At 40.1% G+C, this 23,443-nt stretch overlaps 1 protein-coding gene across 2 annotated transcripts in view; it reads left to right on the forward strand.

The window, feature by feature from the left end:
* ccdc24 (coiled-coil domain containing 24) overlaps positions 1–23,139 on the forward strand; it is a 125,506-nt gene extending 102,367 nt beyond the window's left edge. For both annotated transcript variants that reach the window (XM_072273644.1, XM_072273646.1), the window contains exons 6-9: positions 4,771–4,825; positions 20,930–20,999; positions 21,326–21,443; positions 22,189–23,139. In XM_072273644.1, the coding sequence (XP_072129745.1) occupies positions 4,771–4,825; positions 20,930–20,999; positions 21,326–21,443; positions 22,189–22,900 (955 nt within the window). In that variant the 3' untranslated portion in view covers positions 22,901–23,139. The remainder of the gene's footprint in view (positions 1–4,770; positions 4,826–20,929; positions 21,000–21,325; positions 21,444–22,188) is intronic.
* Positions 23,140–23,443: the final 304 nt, after the last annotated feature.

A 23,443-nucleotide genomic window follows, 5' to 3' on the forward strand; every position in this document is an offset into this window, starting at 1 on the left:
TTCAAGGACTCTGACTGAGGGGTAATATCTGTTCCTGAACCTGGAGGTGTGGGTCCCAAGGCTCTGTACCTCCTTCCTGATGGCAGCAGCAAGAAGAAAGCATGACCTGGATGGTAGATGGATTCTGCTTTCCTGCAGCATCACTCCATGTAGATGTGCTCAATGGTGGGGGAGAGGTGCTTTATCTGTGATGATCTGGGCTGTATGGGCCTTTTCTGTTCAAGGGCCCTTAGCAGGCCTTGATGCATCCAGTCAATATGCTCTTCACTGCACATCTATGGAAGTTTGTCAAATTTTTAGATGACATGCCGAATCTTCACAAACTTCTAGGAAAGTAGAAGAGCTGCCATGTTTTCTCTGTAATGGCACTTTTTAAGTACTGGAACCAGGGCAGATCCTCTGAAATGATAACACTGTGGAATTTATCGTTGCTAACTCTCTCCACTTCTGATCCCTGATGAGGACTGACTTGTAAATCACGAGTTTCCTCCTTCTGGACTCAATAATCAGCTCCTTGGTCTTGTTGATGTTGAGTGAGAGGTTTTTGTTTTGGCAATCTCCCCCCTCTATGCTGATTCGTCACCACCTTTGATTTGTCCAACGGGGGTAGTGTCATCAACAAACTTTAATATGGCATTGGAGCTGTGCTTAGCCTCACAGTCATAAGTATAAATTGTGTAGAGCAGGGACTTAGCGCGCAGCTTTATGGTGCACATGTGCCAACAGTGATTGTAGAGGAGATGTTATTGAGAATCTGAACTGACTGTGGGTGTGGTCTGCAAATGAGGAAATAGAGGAACCAGTTGCACAACAAGGTATTGAGGCCAAGGTCTTGAAGCTTATTGGTTAATTTTGAGGGGATGGATGTATTGAACACTGAGCTGCAGTCAATGAAGAGTGTTCCTATGTATGGACCTTCACTGTCCAGATGTTCTATGGTCAAGTGAAGAGCCAATGAAATGTTTCATCATCAACCTCTCAAAGCATTTCATCACAGTGGATGTAAATGCGATTAGATGATAGTCATTGAGGTAGGTTACCACATTCTTCTTATGCACCTGCTTAAAGAAGGTGGGTACCTCAGACTGCTGATGTGAGAGGTTAAAGATATTAGTAAACACCCCAACTAGTTGTTCAGCAGAGGTCTTTAGTATTCAAGCAGGTACCCATCTGGGCCAGAAGCTTCTATGGGTTCACCCTCTTAAGGATGCTCTCACATTGCCCTCAGACTGAAATCAAAGTCATCGGGGGCTGTGGGAGCTCATGAAGATGCCTCCATGTTCTGATAAAACATTCCCTTATCATCAAGATCCTCTTGTCATCTACCGTAAACTTCACTATTAATGCTTCTAATTTTGCCTCATCCACAAACCTACTGATTGAGCTATGTGCACTCACATCCAAATCATTTATATAAATAATAAATATCAAGGGTCCCAACACTGGCACACTAGTCACGTGCCTCCAATCTGAGAAGTAACGTTCAACCACTACCCTCTGCTTCTTGCTTCCAAGCCAATTTTGAATCTTAACTAGCTCTTCCTGGACTCTATGAGACCTAACCTTCCAGACAACCTGCCATGCACAACCTTGAAGGCCTTACTAAAGTCCAAATGGACATTCCCTGCCCTACTGTTTCGGTTACTTCAAAAAACTAAAGGTTCTTATTATAGCCATTCTGATTCCTCCTAATCATATTCTATCAAATTCTGTGAACTCCAGTCCCTCAATTCCTTCCAGTAACTTCCCCACCTCTAATGGCAGGTTGACCAGCCTGCATTTTCCTTTTCCCTTTTTGTCTTTGCTACTCTCCCTAAACATAAAAACATTACCTATCTTCCAGTTTTTAGGAAATTCCCCAGTAGCTAATGAAACAAATATTTCCACAAAGGCCTCCACAATTAGCTCTTTAGCCTTCCACAAAGTTTGAGGATGCACTTGGTCAAGCCTGGAGATTTATCCACTATTTATAGAACCTTTTGGTATTTTTCTTAACCTTATCTGCCAAATCCATCTCATACCTTCTTTGTCTCCCTAATTTCCTTCTAATTTTTAGTGGGGAAGTACTTGCTCAATCCTGATCCAATGTATGGTCCCTTTTTCTTGACTGGATCCTCAGTGTCTGAGAAGGTTTCCTACACTTGCGTGTTTACTCTTTGTCCTAACAGGAACTTGCTGTTCCTGGACACTTGCTGTCATGCTCTTAAAAGCTTCCTTTTTGCCATCTGTCAGTTTGGTTTCAAACAGGCTCACCCATTCAGCCTGTGCTAGATCCTGCCTAATTCCCCAAAATTAGATCTGCTCCAGTTTAAGACCCTAAACTATGGATCTGACATTTTTTCATCACTTTCTTAAAGCTAATAGAATTATGGTCACTGGAGCCAACAAAATGTTTCCTTATTGCCACTTCAGTTGCTTGCCCTGCCTTGTTCCTTAAGAGGAGGCCAAGTGTTGCATCCTCCACTGTAGGGACTCTCTATATTGACTCAGGAAGCTTTCTTGAATATACTTAACAAATTTTACCTTGTCCAGGCCCTTAACACCCTGAATGGCCCTGTCAATGCTGGGGAAAATAAAAAGCTTCCGCTTATGCAACTATTCTTCTTACAACTTTGAGCAATTTTTCTTTGCATCTTTTCCTCCAGTTCCTGCTGACTATCAGAAGGTTTATAATACAGCCCTGCCAGAGTGAACCCATCTATCCTCACTGGATGATCCCCCAAGAATTTAATCTTTAATATTACTGTTATCAAGGCCACACCCCCTCCTTACTTGCTTGTACCTCTGTTATTGCTGCAGCATTTTTTATCCTGGAATATTGAGCTGTCAGTCCTATCCTTCTTTCAGTCATGTTTCTGTTATGGCTATAACATTCCCAGTCCTCAGAACCAATTAATGCTCTGAGTTTATATTCCTTCCCTGTTGAGCCTCAAGCATTGAAATAAATACAGTTTAACTAAATATTCCATTCCTTGTTTTTACCATGTTCCTGCTTCCCACTCAAGAGTCCTACTTCCTTTCCAAACTAGTTTAAACCCTCCCATGTAGCTCTAGTAAACTTTCCTGCAAGAATATTGATCCTCTCTGGTTCAAGTGAAACCTATCCCTCTTGTGCAGACTACCTGTACCCAGAAGAAATCCAAATAGTCCAAAAATCCGAATCTCTGCCCACTGCACCAGCTCCTTATCCATAAATTAATCTGAACTGTTCTTTCATTTCTGACCTCACTAGAACATTGCACCAATGTAATCCAGAGACATTTTCCTTTGAGTCCTGCTTCTTAACATCTTATTTCACTCCCTACACACATTCTGCAAGACCTCATCCCTTGTTCTACCAATAATATTGCTGAATTTTCTGGATCTATTCAAAGACATCTTGGACCTTGGCACACAGGAGACAGCACACTATCTTTTTTCAGAGAGATACAGCATGAAACAGATCATGTCGGTGCACCGAACAGTGCCATGCAGCAACCCACCTATTTAACACTAGTCTAATCACAGGACAATTTACAATGACCAATTAACCTACTAACCAGTATATCTTTGGTCTGTGAGAGGAAACCGAAGCACCTGGAGGAAACCCACACACACACACACACACACACACACACACATACAGGAAGAACGTACAGACTTTCTTACAGAGAATATTGGAATTGAACTTCAATGCATCAAGCTGTAATAATGTTTCTGCTATGGTACTGTAGTGACCTGCATCTCTTCTGGTCACAGAATCTCCTGTCTGTCCTTGCCACTATCAAATCTCCTATCACTACCACCCTGTAAGACTACACCATTCCCTTCTGAACTATTCACAGCTCCAGAGCCCTGGCTATTGCTGCTAGCCTCTGAAAGAACTTCCCAGCACTATCCAAGGGGGTAAAACTGTTAGTGAGGGGAATGGTCTGAGGCAAACGCTGCCCTGACTGCCTACTCCTTTTTCCCTGGTGGTCACCTATTTATCCAAAACCCTATACCTTGGTTGCGACTACCTCAGTAATAATTCTCATCTGTGAGGTTCTTAGCCTGTTGGATGGTCCTGAGTATAGCCAACTCCATTTTCTTGACCTGGTCTGTCAGGAGCTGTAGCTGGATGTACATCCCATAGGTGTGGTTATCAGGAGCACCATGACATTTCCTGACTTCCCATATTTTGTAGGAGAAGCATTTCACTACCCTAGCTGCCATGCCACCTACACTGAAACAAGTACTGAGCATGAACAGTGTTTTAAAAAAAAGGGAACTCACAAGCAAACAGAGACTCACTTCTTTTAAACTCTACTATGTGGAGCAACATTTTCAGGCTTTCTATTTGAGATTTTGTGATATTTCTCTCTCTGGTCTTTTGTTGTTGATTAGTAAGGGTGTTCAAATGTTACAGGAAGAAAGCAGGAGAATGGGTTGAGAGGGGAAATAAATCAGCCATGGTAGAATGGCAGAGCAGAGTTGATGGGCCGAATGGCCTGATTCTGCTCCTATTATCATTAACCTTGTGGTTTTTTTTGTCAACACCTGGGTGACAAAGATTGTAAATGCATCATTTTTTTTAGGTATGTGACTTAGGAGATTGAAGTGGTAAATCTACTGACAAATTTGATCGAAGTTTGAGGGATACCTAATTTTAGTTACTATTTTTAAAAGGATTTGGATATCTATACTATATTCTGGAATAAGAATCTGAATGCTTCTGCTCTGGAAGCTAAGATGTTTGGGTATTCCAAACAATTTATTTAAGCTTAATATATGTATCCATGTTTTCTACAGATCTATTTTACAAGAAGAATCCAAAATGTTGGAGAAATACATCCAGTTCTTACAGGTAAAGAGTTTTTGAAATCATCTGGTGCAATTCATTATTTACTTGCTTTACGGTTCTGATATTTGGCCCCCAAGTTCACCTCTGAAATCTTGTTCACGAATATTTTATATATCTGAATGCAGTCCCATTTATATTTCATTGGAATTTTGAAATGGAGTTTTCTGCATAAAATCCATAAATTTAAAAATAAGTTTTCATTGAAGTGTTTGGATGTGTGTGTGCCATCAATTACCTTCAAATGCGGTGTGACTATTTGCCTTCCAGTACTACTTTCCAAGCCCAGTACCCTGCACCTCACTTCACAAGGCAGGACCTGAAAATAACAAATAAGAACCAAGAGGATGGGAGGAGGAATAGGCCACAGGCCCCTTACGCCTGTCACCCATTGCGTATGATCACAGCTGATCTATGCTGCGCTTCAACTCCTCTTCTGTGTTAATTCTTCAAAGCTCTCAATTTCATGATTCTTCAAATATTTACCTATCTCCACCTGAAATATATCTAATCATCTGGCCTCCATCATCCTTGGGGCAGAGAAATCTAGAGATCCACTCCCCTCTGAGGGGTAAGAATTTCTATGATTTCCGTTTTACATGACCAGCCTTTTATTTTAGCTATGCCCTTTTGTTTCTGACTCTCCCACGAATGAAAACATCTCAAAATCTGTCAAGTCCTCTTGGGATTTTTGTGTCTGATTAAAATCACCTCTTATTCTTTCAAACTCTTAAGGAATATAGACTCAATCTGTCTAGTGTTTCTTGATAGGATGACGCTCTCATCACAGAAATTAACCAGATGAATCTTGTTTGCACTGCCACCAATGGAATTATATCCCCTTAATAAAGAAGACCAAAACTCTGTACAGTATTCCATGAGTGATGCTACCAACAGCTGTACAAATGTAATAAAAACTTTTTAATCTTACACTCCGCAATAATGATTGCCATGACATATTACATGGCTTGCCAGAAAATATGGATTTATTGTGTATACATTTATCAGAAGTTAACTTCTGCTGTTGAAAATCATAAAACTAAAAGCTTAAGAAATTTGAATGCAAATGACCGTTCAATCTAAGGGACTGCTGCACTGTGACCTCTGAAAGTTATCATTTTTCTTTTGGATCTTAAAGGCAGGAGCCACTATTTGGCCACTATTTATCTCACAAAGGGTTGTAGTGAGAGGAAATGGGTAACTAAAATGGCCAGTAGAATGGATTCTGGTTAATTGGAACACATCAGGACCAATACATTTAGGCCCAATTAAAGCAGCTGCCCTAATTACTGGTTTCATGGAAATACTGTGAACTCTGGTTAATTGGGCCATTGGTTAATTGGGGCAGCCAGTTATTTGGGACAACTCTTAAAAAACAAGAACAAATCGAGAAAATAGACAGGATTCCCTTCATTCATTTGGGACCCAATGTCACTTAATTGGGCGAAAATGCACTGGTCCTCGTGCTCCAATTAACCAGAATCCACTATAGTTAAAAAGGTATTTAAAAAAGGCGTAACTACTGTTTAACTGAGTAAGAAATTATGTATTTAAATAAAATACTGAACAAATTAGAACACAACCAATAATACTACAGTACTATAAAATGGTAGATCCCAATGGATGAAATCGATGGATGAATTCATCTGCTGTACACTGTCATGTTCTTATGATTGACTATAAATGAACAAAACCAGTGCATGTAGCTAGCAGAGATAATGGACTGTCTTCATACAATGTTTTTGACAAATGCAGCCTCCAAATTTTTGTTTTCATTGTAATATTCAGAATGATTGTCAGTACATTCAAGTTCTTTGTAAATCCTAACTTGTTGAAGTAGTGAAATCATTTCATTCTCACTCCTGGAGGCTTCTTGTATCTCTAAGCCTGATTGCTTAAAATCGCTGTGAGCAAATCAGTTCCAAGTTGTCTTACTGCTTATTTCTCACCAACTATCAGTGACAAAAATCACTGCTTGTTTGAACACAAACACTCACAACTGATGCTATTTTAAAACTGTTCACTCTGAGTGCAGTGTTTAACAGCCACTCAAGTGCATGCGATTGATGCTAGTTAGAAACTTTGGCAATATTCTCCTGTCCTAATTAAGAGGCATAGTGTCCCAAATAAACAAAGGGAATCCCGGCTATTTTATTGATTAGTTTCTTCCTTCTTTAATAGTTTTCCAAAATAATTGGCTGTCCAATTAACCAATGGCCCAATTCAGTGGAATCCACTGTACTTATATCTGGGTCAAGGACTGGAGGCCTTGAGGTAGTCTGTCCTGGGGTTGGAAGCTTGTCTATGTGTGTAAGTTGGTGGGTGGGAGGTTGAGCGAAGAATTTGTTTTGCTGCTGTTGTTGCTGCCATTGGTGTTCTGCAGAACCTTGTGGGCATGTTATATTGGGGCTGGAACATGGGCCATATTTGTGGGCTCTCCTAGTGCATCCTTGAGTATATTGGTTGTTAATGCAAAAAACACATTTCACTGTGTGTTTCAATGTGCTCGTGATAAATAAATCTGTATCTGAATATCATGATCACAACCTGGCTCCAACTGTTATAAATAACCTACTTTTCTCAAGTTAGGGTCTTTGCAAAGAATATTGTATTTGAATTTATCATTTCCGGCATTGATTTACAATTTGTCCAAGAAGTAAGTAGTGAGGTATTGGAGCTGGAAGGCTAGACCCTGTAGCTAAGTGTCTTTCCAGTACTTCGTAGGGCAGAAGGAACAAAAATAATTCCTTACTAGATTCCTCTCCTTCAATCAAAGCAGATAATATGCTTTCACCCAGCTCCACAAATGGATTATACCTCATATTGCATCTTCAATTTTTATATCCATTCCTCACCCCTGCAGACCAATATTTTTTTTATCACATAACTGTAAGCCAAACACCGCACATCATCAAAAACACACTATCCCTACCGTGAAGTATGGTGATGACTGCATCATGCCGTGGGGATGCTTCAATGCAGCAGGCCCTGGAAGGCTTGTGAAGGTAGAGGGTAAAATGAATGCAGCAAAATTCCGGAGGAAAACCTGATGCAGTCTGCAAGGGAACTGCAATTTGGGAAAGATTTGTTTTCCAGGAAGACAGTAACTCCAAGCATAAAGCCAAAGCTACACAGGAATGGCTTAAGGATAACAAAATAATGTCCTAGAGTATCCAGACCTCAATCCAATTGAGAATTTGTGGCTGGACTTTATAAGGGCTGTTCACTCACAATCCCCGTACAATCTGACAGCTTGAGCAGGTTTGTAAAAAAAAAAAGAATCGGAAAAAAATGCAGTGTCCAGATCTGCAAAGTTGATAGAGACTTATCCACTCAGACTCAAGGCTGTAATTGCTGCCAAAGGTGCATATACTAAATACTGATTTGAAGGGGGTGATGACAAAGTCAATTATTTTCTTTAATAATCATTGTAAATTTAGACGAATTGGTAAAAATTCGTTTACACTCTGACACAAAATAGTCAAAAAAGCCAAATTAAATCCAGTGTGATTCATGTTGTAAAACAATAAAGCATGAAAAATTCCAAGGGGTTGAATACTTTTTATAGGCATTGTATGTTGTCTAACTATAAAATGCAGGTCCAACTTGATTCCATGAACATTTAGATTTTGTATTCAGAATTTATTTCTAAGTACATGCAATCTGGACTTGAAAATAATATCAATGTTTTCAGAAATGCAATAAATGGAGAATATAATATTAGCAGACCAGGAAGACTGTTATATGTGTGGTAGAAGAAAATTTAGCAAAGAATGAGATGAATAATATGAATCAAATACAGTAGTACACTTTTAAGTAAGTCCATCCATCTGGGGTATATGTTCAAATCTTCAGCTGCAAGACAAGGTTCATAGAGTTAAGCAGCATCGAAACACTCTTTGGTCTAACTGGTCCTTTCCAATCAAGATGCCCCCAGGCTTCAAGGAACCACCATCATCCAGGTGCCCAAGAGGGTGACAGTAACCTGCCACAATGACTACTGTCCAGTGGCACTGACCTCAATAATAATGAAGTGTTTTGAGAAGCTGGTTATGAATTGCATTAAGTCCCATTTTCTCGCTTCATTGGACCCTTTCCAGTTTGTTTATTGCTCAAATCGGTCCACTAATTATGCCATAGCCTCTGCAAGTGTTGCCTCACATGTCAGAATGTTGTTTATTGACTTCATATGGGCATTTAATATGATCATCCCTCAGAAGCCGGTGGGTACACTGTCCTCATTGGGTCACAATACCCCTCTCCGTGACTGGATCCTGGACTTTTTGACAGAAAGGCCACTGTCAGTCCATATTGGCAGAAATATCTTTTGCTCAATAGCGATGAGCACCAGTGCTCCCCAGGACTATGTCCTCAGCCTGCTGCTGTTCACTTATAAATTAAATACAAATGTACGGAGTAGGAGGAAATGTATTGGCATGGATAGTGGATTGGTTAACCAATAGAAGTCAGAGAGTTGGTATAAATGAGTGTTTCTCCGGTTGGCAGTCAGTGGTGAGTGGGGTGCCACAGGGGTCGGTGTTGGGCCCGCAGCTGTTTACCATTTACATTGATGATTTGGAAGAGGGGACTGAGTGTGGCGTAGCAAAATTTGCTGATGACACTAAACTGAGTGGAAAAGCAAATTGTACAGAGGATGTGGAGAGTCTGCAGAGGGATATAGATAGGTTAAGTGAGTGGGCCAAGGTCTGGCAGGTGGAACACAACATTGGTAAATGCGAGATCATCCACTTTGGAAGGAATAATAGAAGAGCAGATTATTATTTAAATGGTGAAAGATTGCAGCATGCTGTTGTGTGCAGAGGGACTTGGGACTGCTTGTTCATGAATTGCAAAAAATTGGCTTGCAGGTACAGCAGGTTATTAAGAAGGCAAACGGAATGTTGGCCGTCATTGCTAGAGAGATTGAATTCAAGAGCTGGGAGGTCATGCTGCAACTATACAGGGTACTGGTGAGGCCGCACCTGGAGTACTATGTGCACATCTGATCTCCATACTTGAGGAAGGCTTTGGAGGCAGTGCAGAGGAGGTTCACCAAGTTGATTCCAGAGATGAAGGGGTTAACCTATGAGGAGAGATTGAGTCGCCCGGGACTATACTCTTTGGAATTCAGAAGGATGAGAGGAGATCTTATAGAAACATACAAAATTTTGAAAGGGATAGATGAGATAGAAGTAGGAAAGTTGTTTCCATTGGTAGAATAGAATTCGGGGACATTGCCTCAAGATTCAAGGGAGAAGATTTAGGACGGAGATGAGGAGAAACTGTTTTTCCCAGAGAGTGGTGAATCTGTGGAACTGTCTGCCCAGGGAAGGAGTTGAGGCTTCTTCACTAAATATACTTAAGATATATTTAAGTAGGGGAATTAAGGGTTATGGGGAAAAGGCAGGTAGATGGAGCTGAGCTTACGGATAGATCAGCCATGATGTTATTGAATGGCAGGGCAGGCTCGATGGGCTGGATGGCCTACTCCTGCTCCTATTTCTTATGTTCACATTGCTGACACATGACTACATTGCCAGATCCAGTTCAAACCGAATCATTAAGTTCACTGATGCCAACAGGAAGGTGTACAGAGAGGAGGTAGAGCAGCTGGTAGAATGGTGCGAGCACACAACTTGGGTCTCAACTTGGAGAAGACCAAAGAGGTGATTGTGGATTTTAGGAAGGTGCAGGCTGACCACTCCTCATTGCACATACACAGCTCCTCCATGGAGAGAGTTAGAGCACCAAGTTTCCTGGGAGCACAAAATGGATGGTCTTGTCTTGTCATTCAACACCACCTCTTTGGTCAAGAAAGCACAGCAGCATATCCACTTCCTGAGGAGATTGAGGTGAGTGAGGCTCCCCTCCTCCCATTTTAACTAATTTGTACAGGAACACCATTGAGCTGGTCCTGACTAGCTGCATTACCCTCTGGTATGGGAAGTCCCTACAAAGGATTGCAAGAACTGCTAACAGTATCTCTCTTCTATCCATGAGAGAGCATTATCAGAAGCACTGTACATGCAAGGCCCCTAGCATTGTCAATAATCCCTCCCATCCATCCAGCAGTCTCTTTGACACTCTACCATAAGGCAGGAGGTACTGTAGCTTTCGGACAATAGCTAATAGGATGGGAAACAGTAGGCCATGAGACTACTGAAACCACTGCCACCACGTATGAATTTCATCATACAATATTGAAGTCCCAGTAGTGTTATACTGTTTACTTTTTAACTTGTATATGCACTTTATTATTTGTTAATTTATTTGTGGTAATAAATTCACAACCACAGATGCACTGGACTGTCCATACCACTCCCTGCAGTGTCCAGCGATTAAGGTTGGTGCAGTTCCCGTACCAGGCAGTGATACAGCCAGTCAGGATTCTAACTGTAGAAGGTCTTGATGACTTAGGGACTTTGGGACTGTTACTAAGATGGGGAGGATTTGGGGATGTTATTAAGATGAGGTAATTTTAAGAAGGTTAGTCCAGTATATGTACTGTTGAGTTGCATTTACTTTCTAGTCAACAGCTAAGTTCTGTGATACCCTTTGTTTTGCAGTTCTTGATGTTTTCTGTAGATGCCTTAGACTGATAAGTAATCCCATTTTGTATGCTTATGGGAGGATTACAGTACTCCTGTTCATTCAAAGGATGAATTTATAGGATTAACTGTAGTACTTTCCAATCTTGTGCCTTGAACAGTTGATTTAAATATTGGACTGTAAAGTCCATTAATTGAGTAGTAAACTGGTTGATGTTGATTTTTTAAAATTACGAACCTCTAAAAGACCACAGTGGAGCTGCAAGCAATAGAGGCTTCAAAGGATCCCTTTGCATTTCGAATTGGGTCTATCCAGCCAATGGTGTATATTCACGTGAACAATGTATTTGAGTCTGACTCCATTTCTTAGGAGGCAGGAAACTACCTTTTTTTTAAGTTCTGAGTTTCTAACAGGGGAAATTTCAAATAGGTAAGTATTAATTCTTTCAATTTCTTTATTAAATTCCATGATTACATCTAGTCAGAGATCAGGATATATCTATCTGCGCTCACTGGAGTTTTGAAGAATGAGGGGTTTCTTCTCATTGAAACCTATCCAATATTGAAAGGCCTAGATAGACCATAAGACTATAATACGTAGGAGCAGAATTAGGCCATCTGCTTCACTGAGTCAGTTCCGCCATTCCGTCATGGCTGATTTATTATCCCTCGCAAACCTATTCTCCTGTTTTCTCCTCATAACCTTTGGCATCTTGACTAATGAAGATCCTATCAACCTTTACTTTAAATATGTCCAATGACTTGGCCTTTATATACATCTGTGGCAATGAATTCCACAGATTCATCACTCTCTGGTTAAAGCATTTCCTTCTCATCTCTGTTCTAAATAGACATCCCTCTATTCTGAAGCTGTGCCCTCAGGTCATAAACTGCTCCCCCCCCCTCCCAATATAGGAAATATTCTCTCCACATCCATTCTATCTAGGCCTTTCAGTGTTCGATGGTTCTCAATGAGATCCTCCCTTATTCTTCTAAACTCCAGTGAGTACAGGCCCAGCGCCATCAAAAGCTTGTTATATGTTCTTAGATAAGTGGCCCAAAACTGCTTGTGATACTTCAAGTGCAATCTGACCAATGCCTTATAAAGTTTCGGCATGACATGATGACTTGCAGCAGACTGAAAAGCTTGAGCATGTAGATATTAAGAAAGAGTATGTACTGGAGCTTTTGGAAAGCATCAAGTTGGATAAGTCGCTGGGACTGGATGAGATGTACCCCAGGCCCCTATGGGAGGTGAGGGAGGAGGTTGCTGAGCCTCTGGCGATGACCTTTGCATCATCAATGGGTACGGGAGAGGTTCCAGAGGATTGGGGGGTTGTGGATGTTGTTCCCTTATTCAAGAAAGGGAGTAGAGATAGCCCAGGAATTATAGACCACTGAGTCTTACTTCAGTGGTTGGTCAGATGATGGAGAAGATCCTGAGAGGCAAGATTTATGAACACTTGGAGAAGTATAATATGATTACGAATAGTCAGCATGGCTTTGTCAAGGGCAGGTCGTGCCTTACGAGCCTGATTGAATTTTTTGAGGATGTGACTAAACATATTGATGAAGGAAGAATAATAGATGTCGTGTCTACGGATTTCAGCAAGGCATTTGATAAGCTACCCCATGCAAGGCTTATTGAGAAAGTAAGGAGGCATGGGATTCAAGGGGACATTGCTTTGTGGATCCAGAACCGGCTTGCCCGCAGAAGGCAAAGAGTGGTTGTAGACGGGTCATATTCTACATGGAGGTCAGTGACTAGTGGTGTGCCTCAAAGATCTGTTCTGGGACCCTTACTCTTTGTGATTTTTATACATGACCTGGATGAGGAAGTGGAGGGATGGGTTAGTAAGTTTGCTGATGACACAAAGGTTGGGGGTGTTGTGGATAGTGTGGAGGGCTGTCAGAGGTTACAGCAGGACATTGATAGGATGCAAAACTGGGCTGAGAAGTGGCAGATGGAGTCAACCCAGGTAAGTGTGAAGTGGTTCATTTTGGTAGGTCAAATATGATGGCAGAATATAGTATTAATGGTAAGACTCTTGGCAGTGTGGAGGATCAGAGGGATCTTGGGGTCCGAGTCCATAGGACGCTCAAAGCAGCTGCGCAGGTTGACGTTGTGGTTAAGAAGGCATACGGTATATTGGCCTTCATTAATCATTGAATTGAACTTAGGAACTGAGAGGTAGTGTTGCAGCTATATAAGACACTGCAAACTCCACTTGGAGTACTATGCTCCGTTCTGGTCGTCTCACTGCAGGAAGGATGTGGAAACCATAGAAAGGGTGCAGAGGAGATTTACAAGGATGTTGCCTGGACTGGGGGAGCATGCCTTATGAAAACAGGTTGAGTGAACTTGGCCTTTTCTCCTTGGAGCAATGGAGGATGAGAAGTGACCTGATAAAGATGTATAAGATGATGAGAGGCATTGATCGTGTTGATAGTCAGAGGCTTTTTCCCAGGGCTGAAATGGCTGCCACAAGAGGGCACAGGTTTAAGGTGCTTGGGAGTAGGTACAGAGGAGATGTCAGGGGGAAGTTGTTTATGCAGGGAGTGGTGAGTGCGTGGAATGGGCTGCCGGCAACGGTGGTGGAGGTGGATATGATCAGGTCTTCTAACAGACTTTTGGATAGGTACATGGAGCTTAGAAAAATAGAGGGCTATGGGTAACCCTAGTAATTTCTAAGGTAGGGACATGTTCGGCACAGCTTTGTGGGTTGATAGGCCTGTATTGTGCTGTAGGTTTTCTATGTTTCTATGACATCCTTCTGTTGAATCTGATGTAAAGAACGCCAGCTTTCCTGCCCTCATCAAAATTCTTGGTCAACTAAACTATTCAAAAAAAAAAACTCAATCACATTCACGGGTCATGATCTCCCATGAACAAAGCCATTCCAACTATTCTTTATCAATACCTATTTTATCAAATGCAGATAAATCCTGCCCCTCACAGTCCCTTCTAATGACTTTCCCATTGCTGATGCAAAGCTCACTATTTGTAATTACCTTGCTTATTCATAATGCCCTTCTTAAAGAAAGGCACAACATTAACTATGCTTCAGTCTTCCAGTACCTCACCTGTGGCTGAAGAAAATACAATATAAGACTTCCAGCAACTCCTTCTTCAGTATGCTGATATGCTCTAGAACAGACAACCCCAATAGGCGGACCGCGGGCCAGGTCCGGACCGTGCTGACCCATTGGCACTTAAGTGAACGCACCTGTCATAACATGTAAATAAAACGTGCACTGCTCTAATTTATTTTAACCTCATCCCACACCGTACACTTGACCTACGTCCCCGTAGAACGCGCGACCTATTGCGCACTCTCTATGGTCCTCAACTAGACAGTGGCACGCACCAGCTACCTGCCTGTCATCTAAGCGAATTGTTACCAGCAGTAAGTCACAGACCCTAAACCAAGAACAGCATGGCCTGTGCGAATAAGCGCAAAGTCAACCAGGAAAACCGTCAGTTCAAATCTGACTGGACTGATCAGTTTGTTTTATTTTACCAGACCATGCCAATGCTAAACCGACATGCTTAATATGCATGCAGTCCGTAGCTGTCTGCAAATCAGAAAATCTAAAGCGGCACTTCAACACTATGCATGCTGCCAGTTTTAATGCCAACTACCTGCAAAATCAGATCAACGCAAACAAAAAATTGCAAATATGATAACATCATACAAGCACTCCATTTCTACTATCTGTAAGTCAACATCTGCACAAGAGAGCGCAACAGGTGCGTCATTGCATGTGTCATGAAATCTTGCCAAAGCTAAGAAGCCATTCGCTGATGCCGAGTTGATTAAAACATGTGCAATTGATATGGTTGGCGAAGTTTTAAGTCATGATGAGAAAACCAAGAAAACGGTTGTGGAGCTATTAAAGATGGTGCCATTGTCAGTGACAATGGTGAGTGAATCAATTTATTTTTGTCCATTTGTCAATCCTGTTGTGGTATAATAATATTACAACAACAATAACACTGATAATTTCATTTATAGCTACACTTCATACTTTAAATGCTACATAGCTTAATTAAAAAGAACAAATAGATTAAATGAAAGAACAGAAACAGTGGAAAAGGTAGTACTACTAAAACTCTTTGTGTGGAAGAGAAGTAGTGAAGATACCATGTTTACTGTGTGTGTGTGTGTGTATGTGTGTGTGTGTGTGCATGCGCGCGCGCATTTTAAGTCCCAGATGAGTTCTCAGTGTGACAGCTGACAGTTGTGATAACTAGAGTCATAATTAAATAGTTGGTTTTGGACTTATTTTGTTTCAAGAGTGCATTTTTTTTCTTGTGTGACCCACAACAAGGGCTTTGAGAATCCCAGGCCTAAATTACTACTACTACTACTACTACTACTACTACTACTAATAATAATAATACTAATAATAATAATGGCAATAGCAGCAACAACAACATCTGCCCATAAAACAACTTACTGGCGCAATGGAAAAAAAAAAAGACCTGGACGTTTTGGCCCTTGGCTTGGCATGTTTGACATAATTTGGCCCTTGTGGAAAACTAATTGGGGAACCCTGCTCTAGAATATCAGTGTTTCCTGCCCTGAGTTCAGAAAAGAATTAGTCATGTAAGGCCTTGCCCTGTGTGGTGCCTCAGGAAATACTATTTTTTCTAACTTAGTTGCATTTGCAACTTGGATTTACAGATCTCTGTTCCTTCATCCAAATCAATGATACACCTGGCAAAAAAGTTAAGTTTATTTTTCTTCACTCTGTTATGTTCCCATCTCCAACGTAATATTGGGACCTGTTACATCATATCGTCTCCTCCCAATACCTAATTTGTACAGAGACTTCACAACACCTTGGTCCACTCTTCTGCCTCCAGCCACCAGGCCTTGGTCCATGCAACCTGAGGAGATGAACCTTTTTAATCTTCCCCGCCCCCCCACCAAACCCCCACCCCATCCCATCATCCAGGGACACAAACAGTGATTCCAGGTGAAGCTGTAATTAACTTGTACTTCTTCCAATCCAGATACTGGGCTTGGTGTCACAGTGTGGCCCCTACCACACCAGAGTAACCAAATACGGATTGGGTGATCTCGTTCTCACTTTCTCAATCCTGCTGTTATTCACTGAGGCCTCTTCCATTGGCATAGTGAGCCCCAATGTAAGTGAAAAAGATACTGTCTGCTCTATGTATGCCTCTCATAATCTTATAAACCTGTATCAGACAACACACATAAAAGTTGCTGACGAAGGGTCTCGGCCCGAAATGTCGACTGTACCTCTGTATTCACCAGCAACTTTTCTGTGTGTTGCTTGAAATTCCAGCACCTGCAGATTTCCTGAAGTTTGCGGTTTTAAAAACCTGTATCAGAACTCCCTTCAGCCTCGCCTGCTGTAGAGAAAACAACCCACGTGTGTCCAATCTCTCATGATGGCACATGTCCTCTAATCCAGGCAGCATCCTGGTAAACCTCTTATGCACCCTCTCCAAAGCCCTGATATTCTTCCTATAATGGGGTGACCAGACAGTATTCAATACTCCAGATGCAACCTAATTAGAGTTTTATAAAACTGCAGCAGAACTGTCTGACTCATGGCTGAAATGCCAGAGCAAAAAAAAATTGCAGTGGCTTAAGGAGAAAGTCCCTCACCATCTTGTTAGGGCAACCAATGATAAGTTTTGCTTTGCCAACACCAAACGTAACAGAAGAGCAACTGTTGTAAAAAAAAAGTCTGTAATGGACCCTGAAACAGCTATTGCATGCAGGCACTGTCATTCAACCCAGTTTTGTATTCCTAATCACCATTCTGTTGCTAGTTCATGAATGCATTTTTCATCTTGTACTCAGGAAATCATTTAGAAAACAGCAGGAAACAAAATATTTTTAATTATGTTTACCTGAAAACTGCTGTCATGCAATATTACAGTTAATTGAATGTGGTATTTGGTCAAATCTTGTCTTTAACTACCAAACCAATAAATAGGATATAGATTTCTATGTAGAAAAAAATTTACTCCCAAAATGCAGTACATTACCCAGGCTCAAGAAATATTGAGGTAGGTGGAATTAACCTATTTATCTCTCTCTTGTATTTGTTTATAGTAGTAATTGACTGATCTTTCTAGTACCACATACTCTTTTTAAAAAAACTATTTTGCTTCCTTTCAAGCTGAAAAATCACACACTTTTTTCCTCATAATTATCTCCAGACACTGTGAGTTATTCTTTGCTCTCTTCAAAGATGTGTGCCAAGTTTAAATCTTCCTGACCAAAATTGAGTACTAATTTCAGAGCATAGCTTCAAAATACAATGTAACTCAAACAACATACAGTTTTAACATAGCATCCTATGGATCAATATTAAGCAATATATTTGTTTTAGATTGTTTTTCAAAGACTGGACTTGTTGCTGACTCGACTTGAACTCTTTTCCTTATTGATGTATGTGGCAAATGTGAATAAAGCTTCAGCAGAATTTATAATTTCCATGTGGTGCCATTATAAAACGCACTAATATGGTAAATGTTTATATTCTTCACATATTTGACTGTCACTAAATTGTGTTCCATCACAGATGTTAAATATTCCGTTTTGAACTTGCAACTTCAGCAGCTCCATCTTGTCAGTTCAGCTTATGCACAGAAACAAATCTAGTTAACAACATTAATTGCTCAATGTTATTTAATATCCCTGGAATTAAAAAATTAAATGGTAGATACAAATGGATAAAAAATTGGTATTTTCTCTAGCTAATGCCAAATCTATTTCTTGATGTACTGGATGAAAAATTTGATATTAAATAAAAATATGCTGTGGATTTTAGAGCTTTGCTAGCTCACCAATTGAGTTAATAGGCAATATTTCAATGAAAGTTTGGAAGTGTTGTGGATAGTGTGGAGGGCTGTCAGAGGTTACAACGGGACATTGATAGGATACAAAACTGGACTGAGAATTGACAAATGGAGATCAACCCAGATAAGTGTGAAGTGGTTCATTTTGGTAGGTCAAATATGATGGCAGAATGTAATATTACTGGTAAGACTCTTGGCAGTGTGGAGGATCAGAGGGATCTTGGGGTCCGAGTCCATGGGACGCTCAAAGCAGCTGCGCAGGTTGACACTGTGGTTAAGAAGGCATACGTTGTATTGGCATTCATTAATCATGGAATTGAATTTAGGAGCCGAGAGGTAATGTTGCAGGTTTATTGGACCCTGGTTAGACCCCACTTAGAGTACTGTGCTCAGTTCTGGTCGCCTCACTAGAGGAAGGATGTGGAAGCCATAGAAAGGGTGCAGAGGAGATTTACAAGGATGTTGCCTGGATTGGGGAGCATGCCTTATGAAAACAGGTTGAGTGACAGAGGATGAGAGGTGACCTGATAGAGGTGTATAAGATGATGAGAGACATTGATCGTGTGGATGGTCAGAGGCTTTTTCCCAGGGCTGAAATGGTTGCCCCAAGAGGACATAGGTTTAAGGTGCTGGGGAGTAGATACAGAGGAGATGTCAGTGATAAGTTTTTCACTCAGAGAGTGGTGAGTGCATGGAATGGGCTGCCGGCAATGGTGGCGGAGGCGGATACGATAGGGTCTCTTAAGAGACTTTTGGATAGGTACATGGAGCTTAGAAGAAGGGAGGGCTATGGGGAAGTCTAGTAATTTCTAAGGTAGGGACATGTTCGGCACAACTTTGTGGGCCGAAGGGCTTATATTGTGCTGTAGGTTTTCTATGTTTCTATGTTTAAATACCCCCTTATAATATAAAAGTTCAAGCCCTGTGGTTTCTTTTTCTACAGTGTAATCCACAGGACATGGCTCGAGCAATGGCAGCTGATTGATATCTATCTCTTAGGGTAACAGTTAGCTTTCTTACAGAATTTATTGGCCAGTGGCCGTAACGATGATTTTATTGCTCCTGTGATGTCAGTTGTTCATGACTGTGGTAATACTCTGAAAACTGTTGTACACCCCTGATGCAATTTTTATTTCAGATCTTCAGGACATAATAGTTTTATGAAAGTAAGATAATACAAACTCAAAAAGAAATGCTGAAGTTACAAGAACAGAAGAGGTAGAAATAAGATTTTGAGAATGTGGCAGTGTCACTAGACATGAAAGAGGTAATTGGTTCAGAAATATTATAGCAGTGAAAAAGAAGCTGATTTTGAGTCTGGTCGTCCCTGTTTCCAAGTTCACGTATATTCTCTCGGAAGGTAAAAGAGAGAAAAGGGAATGTCCGAGATGGCAGGCAGCCTTGATGATACTACCGGTCAACCTTCCCTACTCCGGCACCATTGGGACCTGAGGAGTGCCGGATTAGTGAAAATGGCGAATTACAGAAGGATCACATTAAGCATAATCAGTGCCAGATTATCGAAGGAACCAGATTACAGGTAGTCAGATTAGTGAAGGTTGACCTATATTAACTTTTCATTTTTATTTGAATGTGATAATTTTAATCTTATGTATCAAAAATGGATTAGGACACCACAGAAAACATGGGAAGCATTAGCTCGAGGATGATGGCTAAATCCTCTTCCTCTTGCAAATTTCATCTTTTAATTAATGATACTTCCTCCTACATATATTTTTCTGGTGATAATGGATGAACCTGTCCTCTAAGAGATGAAAATTAAATGTTAAGGGGAATTGAAAAGTATGGATACTTGGTCCCTCTGACAATGTTTAAACAGTATTCGTATACATAGAGGAATTCGCTCAGCTGATCCCAGTTTCAGTACTGCTGTGTTCCTATGCATATGTGCTGATCCCAAAGTTATTGATTTTTGTCCTTGGAAAATCAGGATTGTAATATATCTAGTTAAAAATAAGAAGCTTCGGGGAGAGAAAACAAGCATTTGTACATTAAGGAAGCTTTGCAAGTGATTTGTAAATATGATTATAATTCTTTTATTTATGGAGCATTTTTGTTTCAGTATTGTGAATGGGTAATTTACCATATTAGTAAAAATCAGACTAATTCAATTCCTGAATTAGGGGAGATCTGCCAGACCAGGAGATGTCTGGTGAAGTTCTTGTTTCCTCTTCTTAAGTGCTCATTAACCCTAATTGCTGTTTATTTTTCACCTGCTAGAGCATTCCGTTTTAGGAGGCAAATCATAATAAAGCTAATAGAAGATAAATTAATTGGTGTATTCATGGAAACCCAGCAGTTGAAATTACTTAGCTAGCATAATTTCTGCTAAACTAATTATGGCCTTCAATGAACTTACCCATAATTGTAGCTGTTAGCAACATGGGGAGAAGTAGTGAAAGCTCACGATGTCTTTCACAGAAAAGAAAAATAATCTCTTGAACTTTTGGGGATATTTACAAGTTCAGTGATGTTCCACTGGTAAATATAATTGTGAAGGAAGAAAGAGTAATTGTACAGTGAAATAAAAAGTAAGCAACTGAGCTGTGAACCACAAAAGTACTTTCAAAATTCAAATGTTAACTAATTTAGCATTCAATGCTTCTTGTTATTTTAGAATGAACATGAGAAGGAGGAACTTGTTTTAAAGTGTGTTAGTAGCAGAACCATAATCCTGTTTCGTGATATCTACAGGAGTGTTTAGAAGAAGAACATAACTACAGCTTGGAGCCCAAGATACAAATTGCAGTGCCATCAATTGCAGGTATGTCCCACTGTGAGATTCATGCTTTAACCTGTACTGGCAAATATCGATATATACATTAACAAAATATACTACAATCTTTGTGAACGATGATATACTATGTGTGCAAAGATGATCCTATAATGATATGGTTTTAATTTAAGTACATGCTTAATAAGGTTAATGTAGTATCTTGTATCATTTTATACATCCTTTAAAATTTATATAAATTTATGCAAGTTGAAAGACTTCTGATTCCATCCATGTTCCTGCCCTAGTATAACTTATTTTAGAGAGAGCTCTGTATTTCAGATTGTTTTTACAGCTTCAGTTTTTTTAATCTTCAGAACTGCGAGAGGAACGGAAAATATTAGAACAGGACCTGCAGTTGGCACCACCTTCAATACAAAGTCTGGTGCAAGTTCATAAACCATCTGGGTACAGATCCTCCTCCAGATCCTGTGGGTAAGATGCAATCAGGTCTCTGCGTATTGCTGCTTCGAATATTGTTGAGAAGAGGGGCTCGGTCACCAGTGCTGTATGGATCCCTGTACCATGAAGTTTGGTAAATTATGGATTCAATCTGAATTCTCAGAAATGGATTGGATTTCGTTGTGTTTGCTTCATGCTTGGTTAAGCAAACTACCAGAAAGTTCAAAAACTGAGTAATAGAAATTTCTTACATTGCTACTGATTTGGAGGAGTCTGATAGTAGAACAAACTGGATGAGATTTCTCCTTTTTGACATACCTGTCAACTAAAAGACAGTGTAACAATACATCATCACTGCATCAATGTAGTGGCCTAGATTTCCTGCTGTAAATCTTGAGTTTGGAGGGTTCCTTGTTGCAAGGGTGCCAACAATGAGCCAATTAGACAGCTCTTATATTAAAATGATAATGGGTGCATAGGCTTGAGAAATTATTTCCTCACTTAGGCCCCATTTTGTTCTTGTTTGTAGCAGAGCTATATATACAGTATACAGAGATTGAAAGGATAAAATTGCCCACAGCTGTATTATAATCAACCAGGATATAGTAAGTATGCACAAACCTGCTGTACAAGAGATAATTAACTTGCCCCTGACAGGGCTTCCACAATTTTAGAAATATGTATACAAATTCATTTACTTAGAAGCAAATCAAAAATTGTTGATAAAATTGTATATAATCACATTGTACATAAAAAAAAAAATATTTGTTTGATATAGGAGAGCAGTGAGATTGAACAATCCAGCACTCAACCCATCAGAAGGAGGTCATTGCTCAACAGTAACATCTGGCCAATCAGAACCAGATCTAGAGCAGAGGATGCAGCGGCACAATATCTCACCGCTGAGCGAATCCAGTGCTAGTGGAACTAGAGACAGTTCTACAAAATTGGAATATTCTGGAATACTCAATATCTCACCACAGACAACATCTTCTGCGGCTGTGGACTTATCAATACCTACTCTCCATGGCAAGGGCGCATCAGCAATGTATCTTGCACCGAAAGGTGTGTGTAGTCCTGTGGTTTATTCTAAGGTGAAAACTCATAGTAAAATTGAACAGAAAATGGATGAGATGCCAAGGACTTTAAATCCAAAGAAAATAGAGACTGTGTCTGAAAGAAATAACATAGAAGAATCACTGTTATTACAAGAAGAAGAAGAAAAATCATCAGTTTATTCCCAGTCAACCGATAATTTTCCGACGGGCCAGCAGTCAATTGCTTTTTCCTCCCAGACTAGAGTTTGTTGCACTACAGAAAATAATAGAACATTGTTGTCAAGTTTGAGAAGCCCTACTGAAGTGCCTAAACAGAATGGCTATATTCTTAATCCAACACCACCTACCACTGAGAAACCCATTAGTACACAGGGCAAGTCCACACACAGATTGAGAAGAACCCACAGAGACAGCCTCATTGGTCATACATAGAATGAGGCCAGTTTTCAGAGAACTGCCCCAGTTTAGAATTGTGGTTTGAGTTGAAATAACATTTGTCTTAATTACAATTGAATAATCTAGGTTATAGTAAATGTTCCTAAGATTGTGGCATTTTTGATTAATTTACAGTACTTCCATCCACTAATTCATATTTTATATCATGTGTGCTAAGTAAAAACAAAAATGACACTAAATTACAAAGATGTTTATTTTCTTGTGAATTGGAAGAAAGCATGGAAATTTAAATAAACTTTATAGCATGTTTTACTGATAAATTATCTCTTTTAACATTGAGTTGAATTCTTCATTTTTTCCTATCTAAAATACCCAAACACTTTATTATGTATGGTACAAACTTTTAAAATACTAACATAAGAAATAGAAGTAGGGATAGACCTTTTGCCCCCTCATGTATACTCCATCATTCAATAAGATTATTGCTAACCTTTAACTTGAGCACCACTTTCCTGCACCAAATCAAAATTCCTTAATTCTCTCAATATTTAAAAACTGAATGATCTCTTTATTAAATCT

Source organism: Mobula birostris, chromosome 12, assembly GCF_030028105.1.
Source record: "Mobula birostris isolate sMobBir1 chromosome 12, sMobBir1.hap1, whole genome shotgun sequence".
NCBI classification, from domain to species: Eukaryota; Metazoa; Chordata; class Chondrichthyes; order Myliobatiformes; family Myliobatidae; genus Mobula; species Mobula birostris.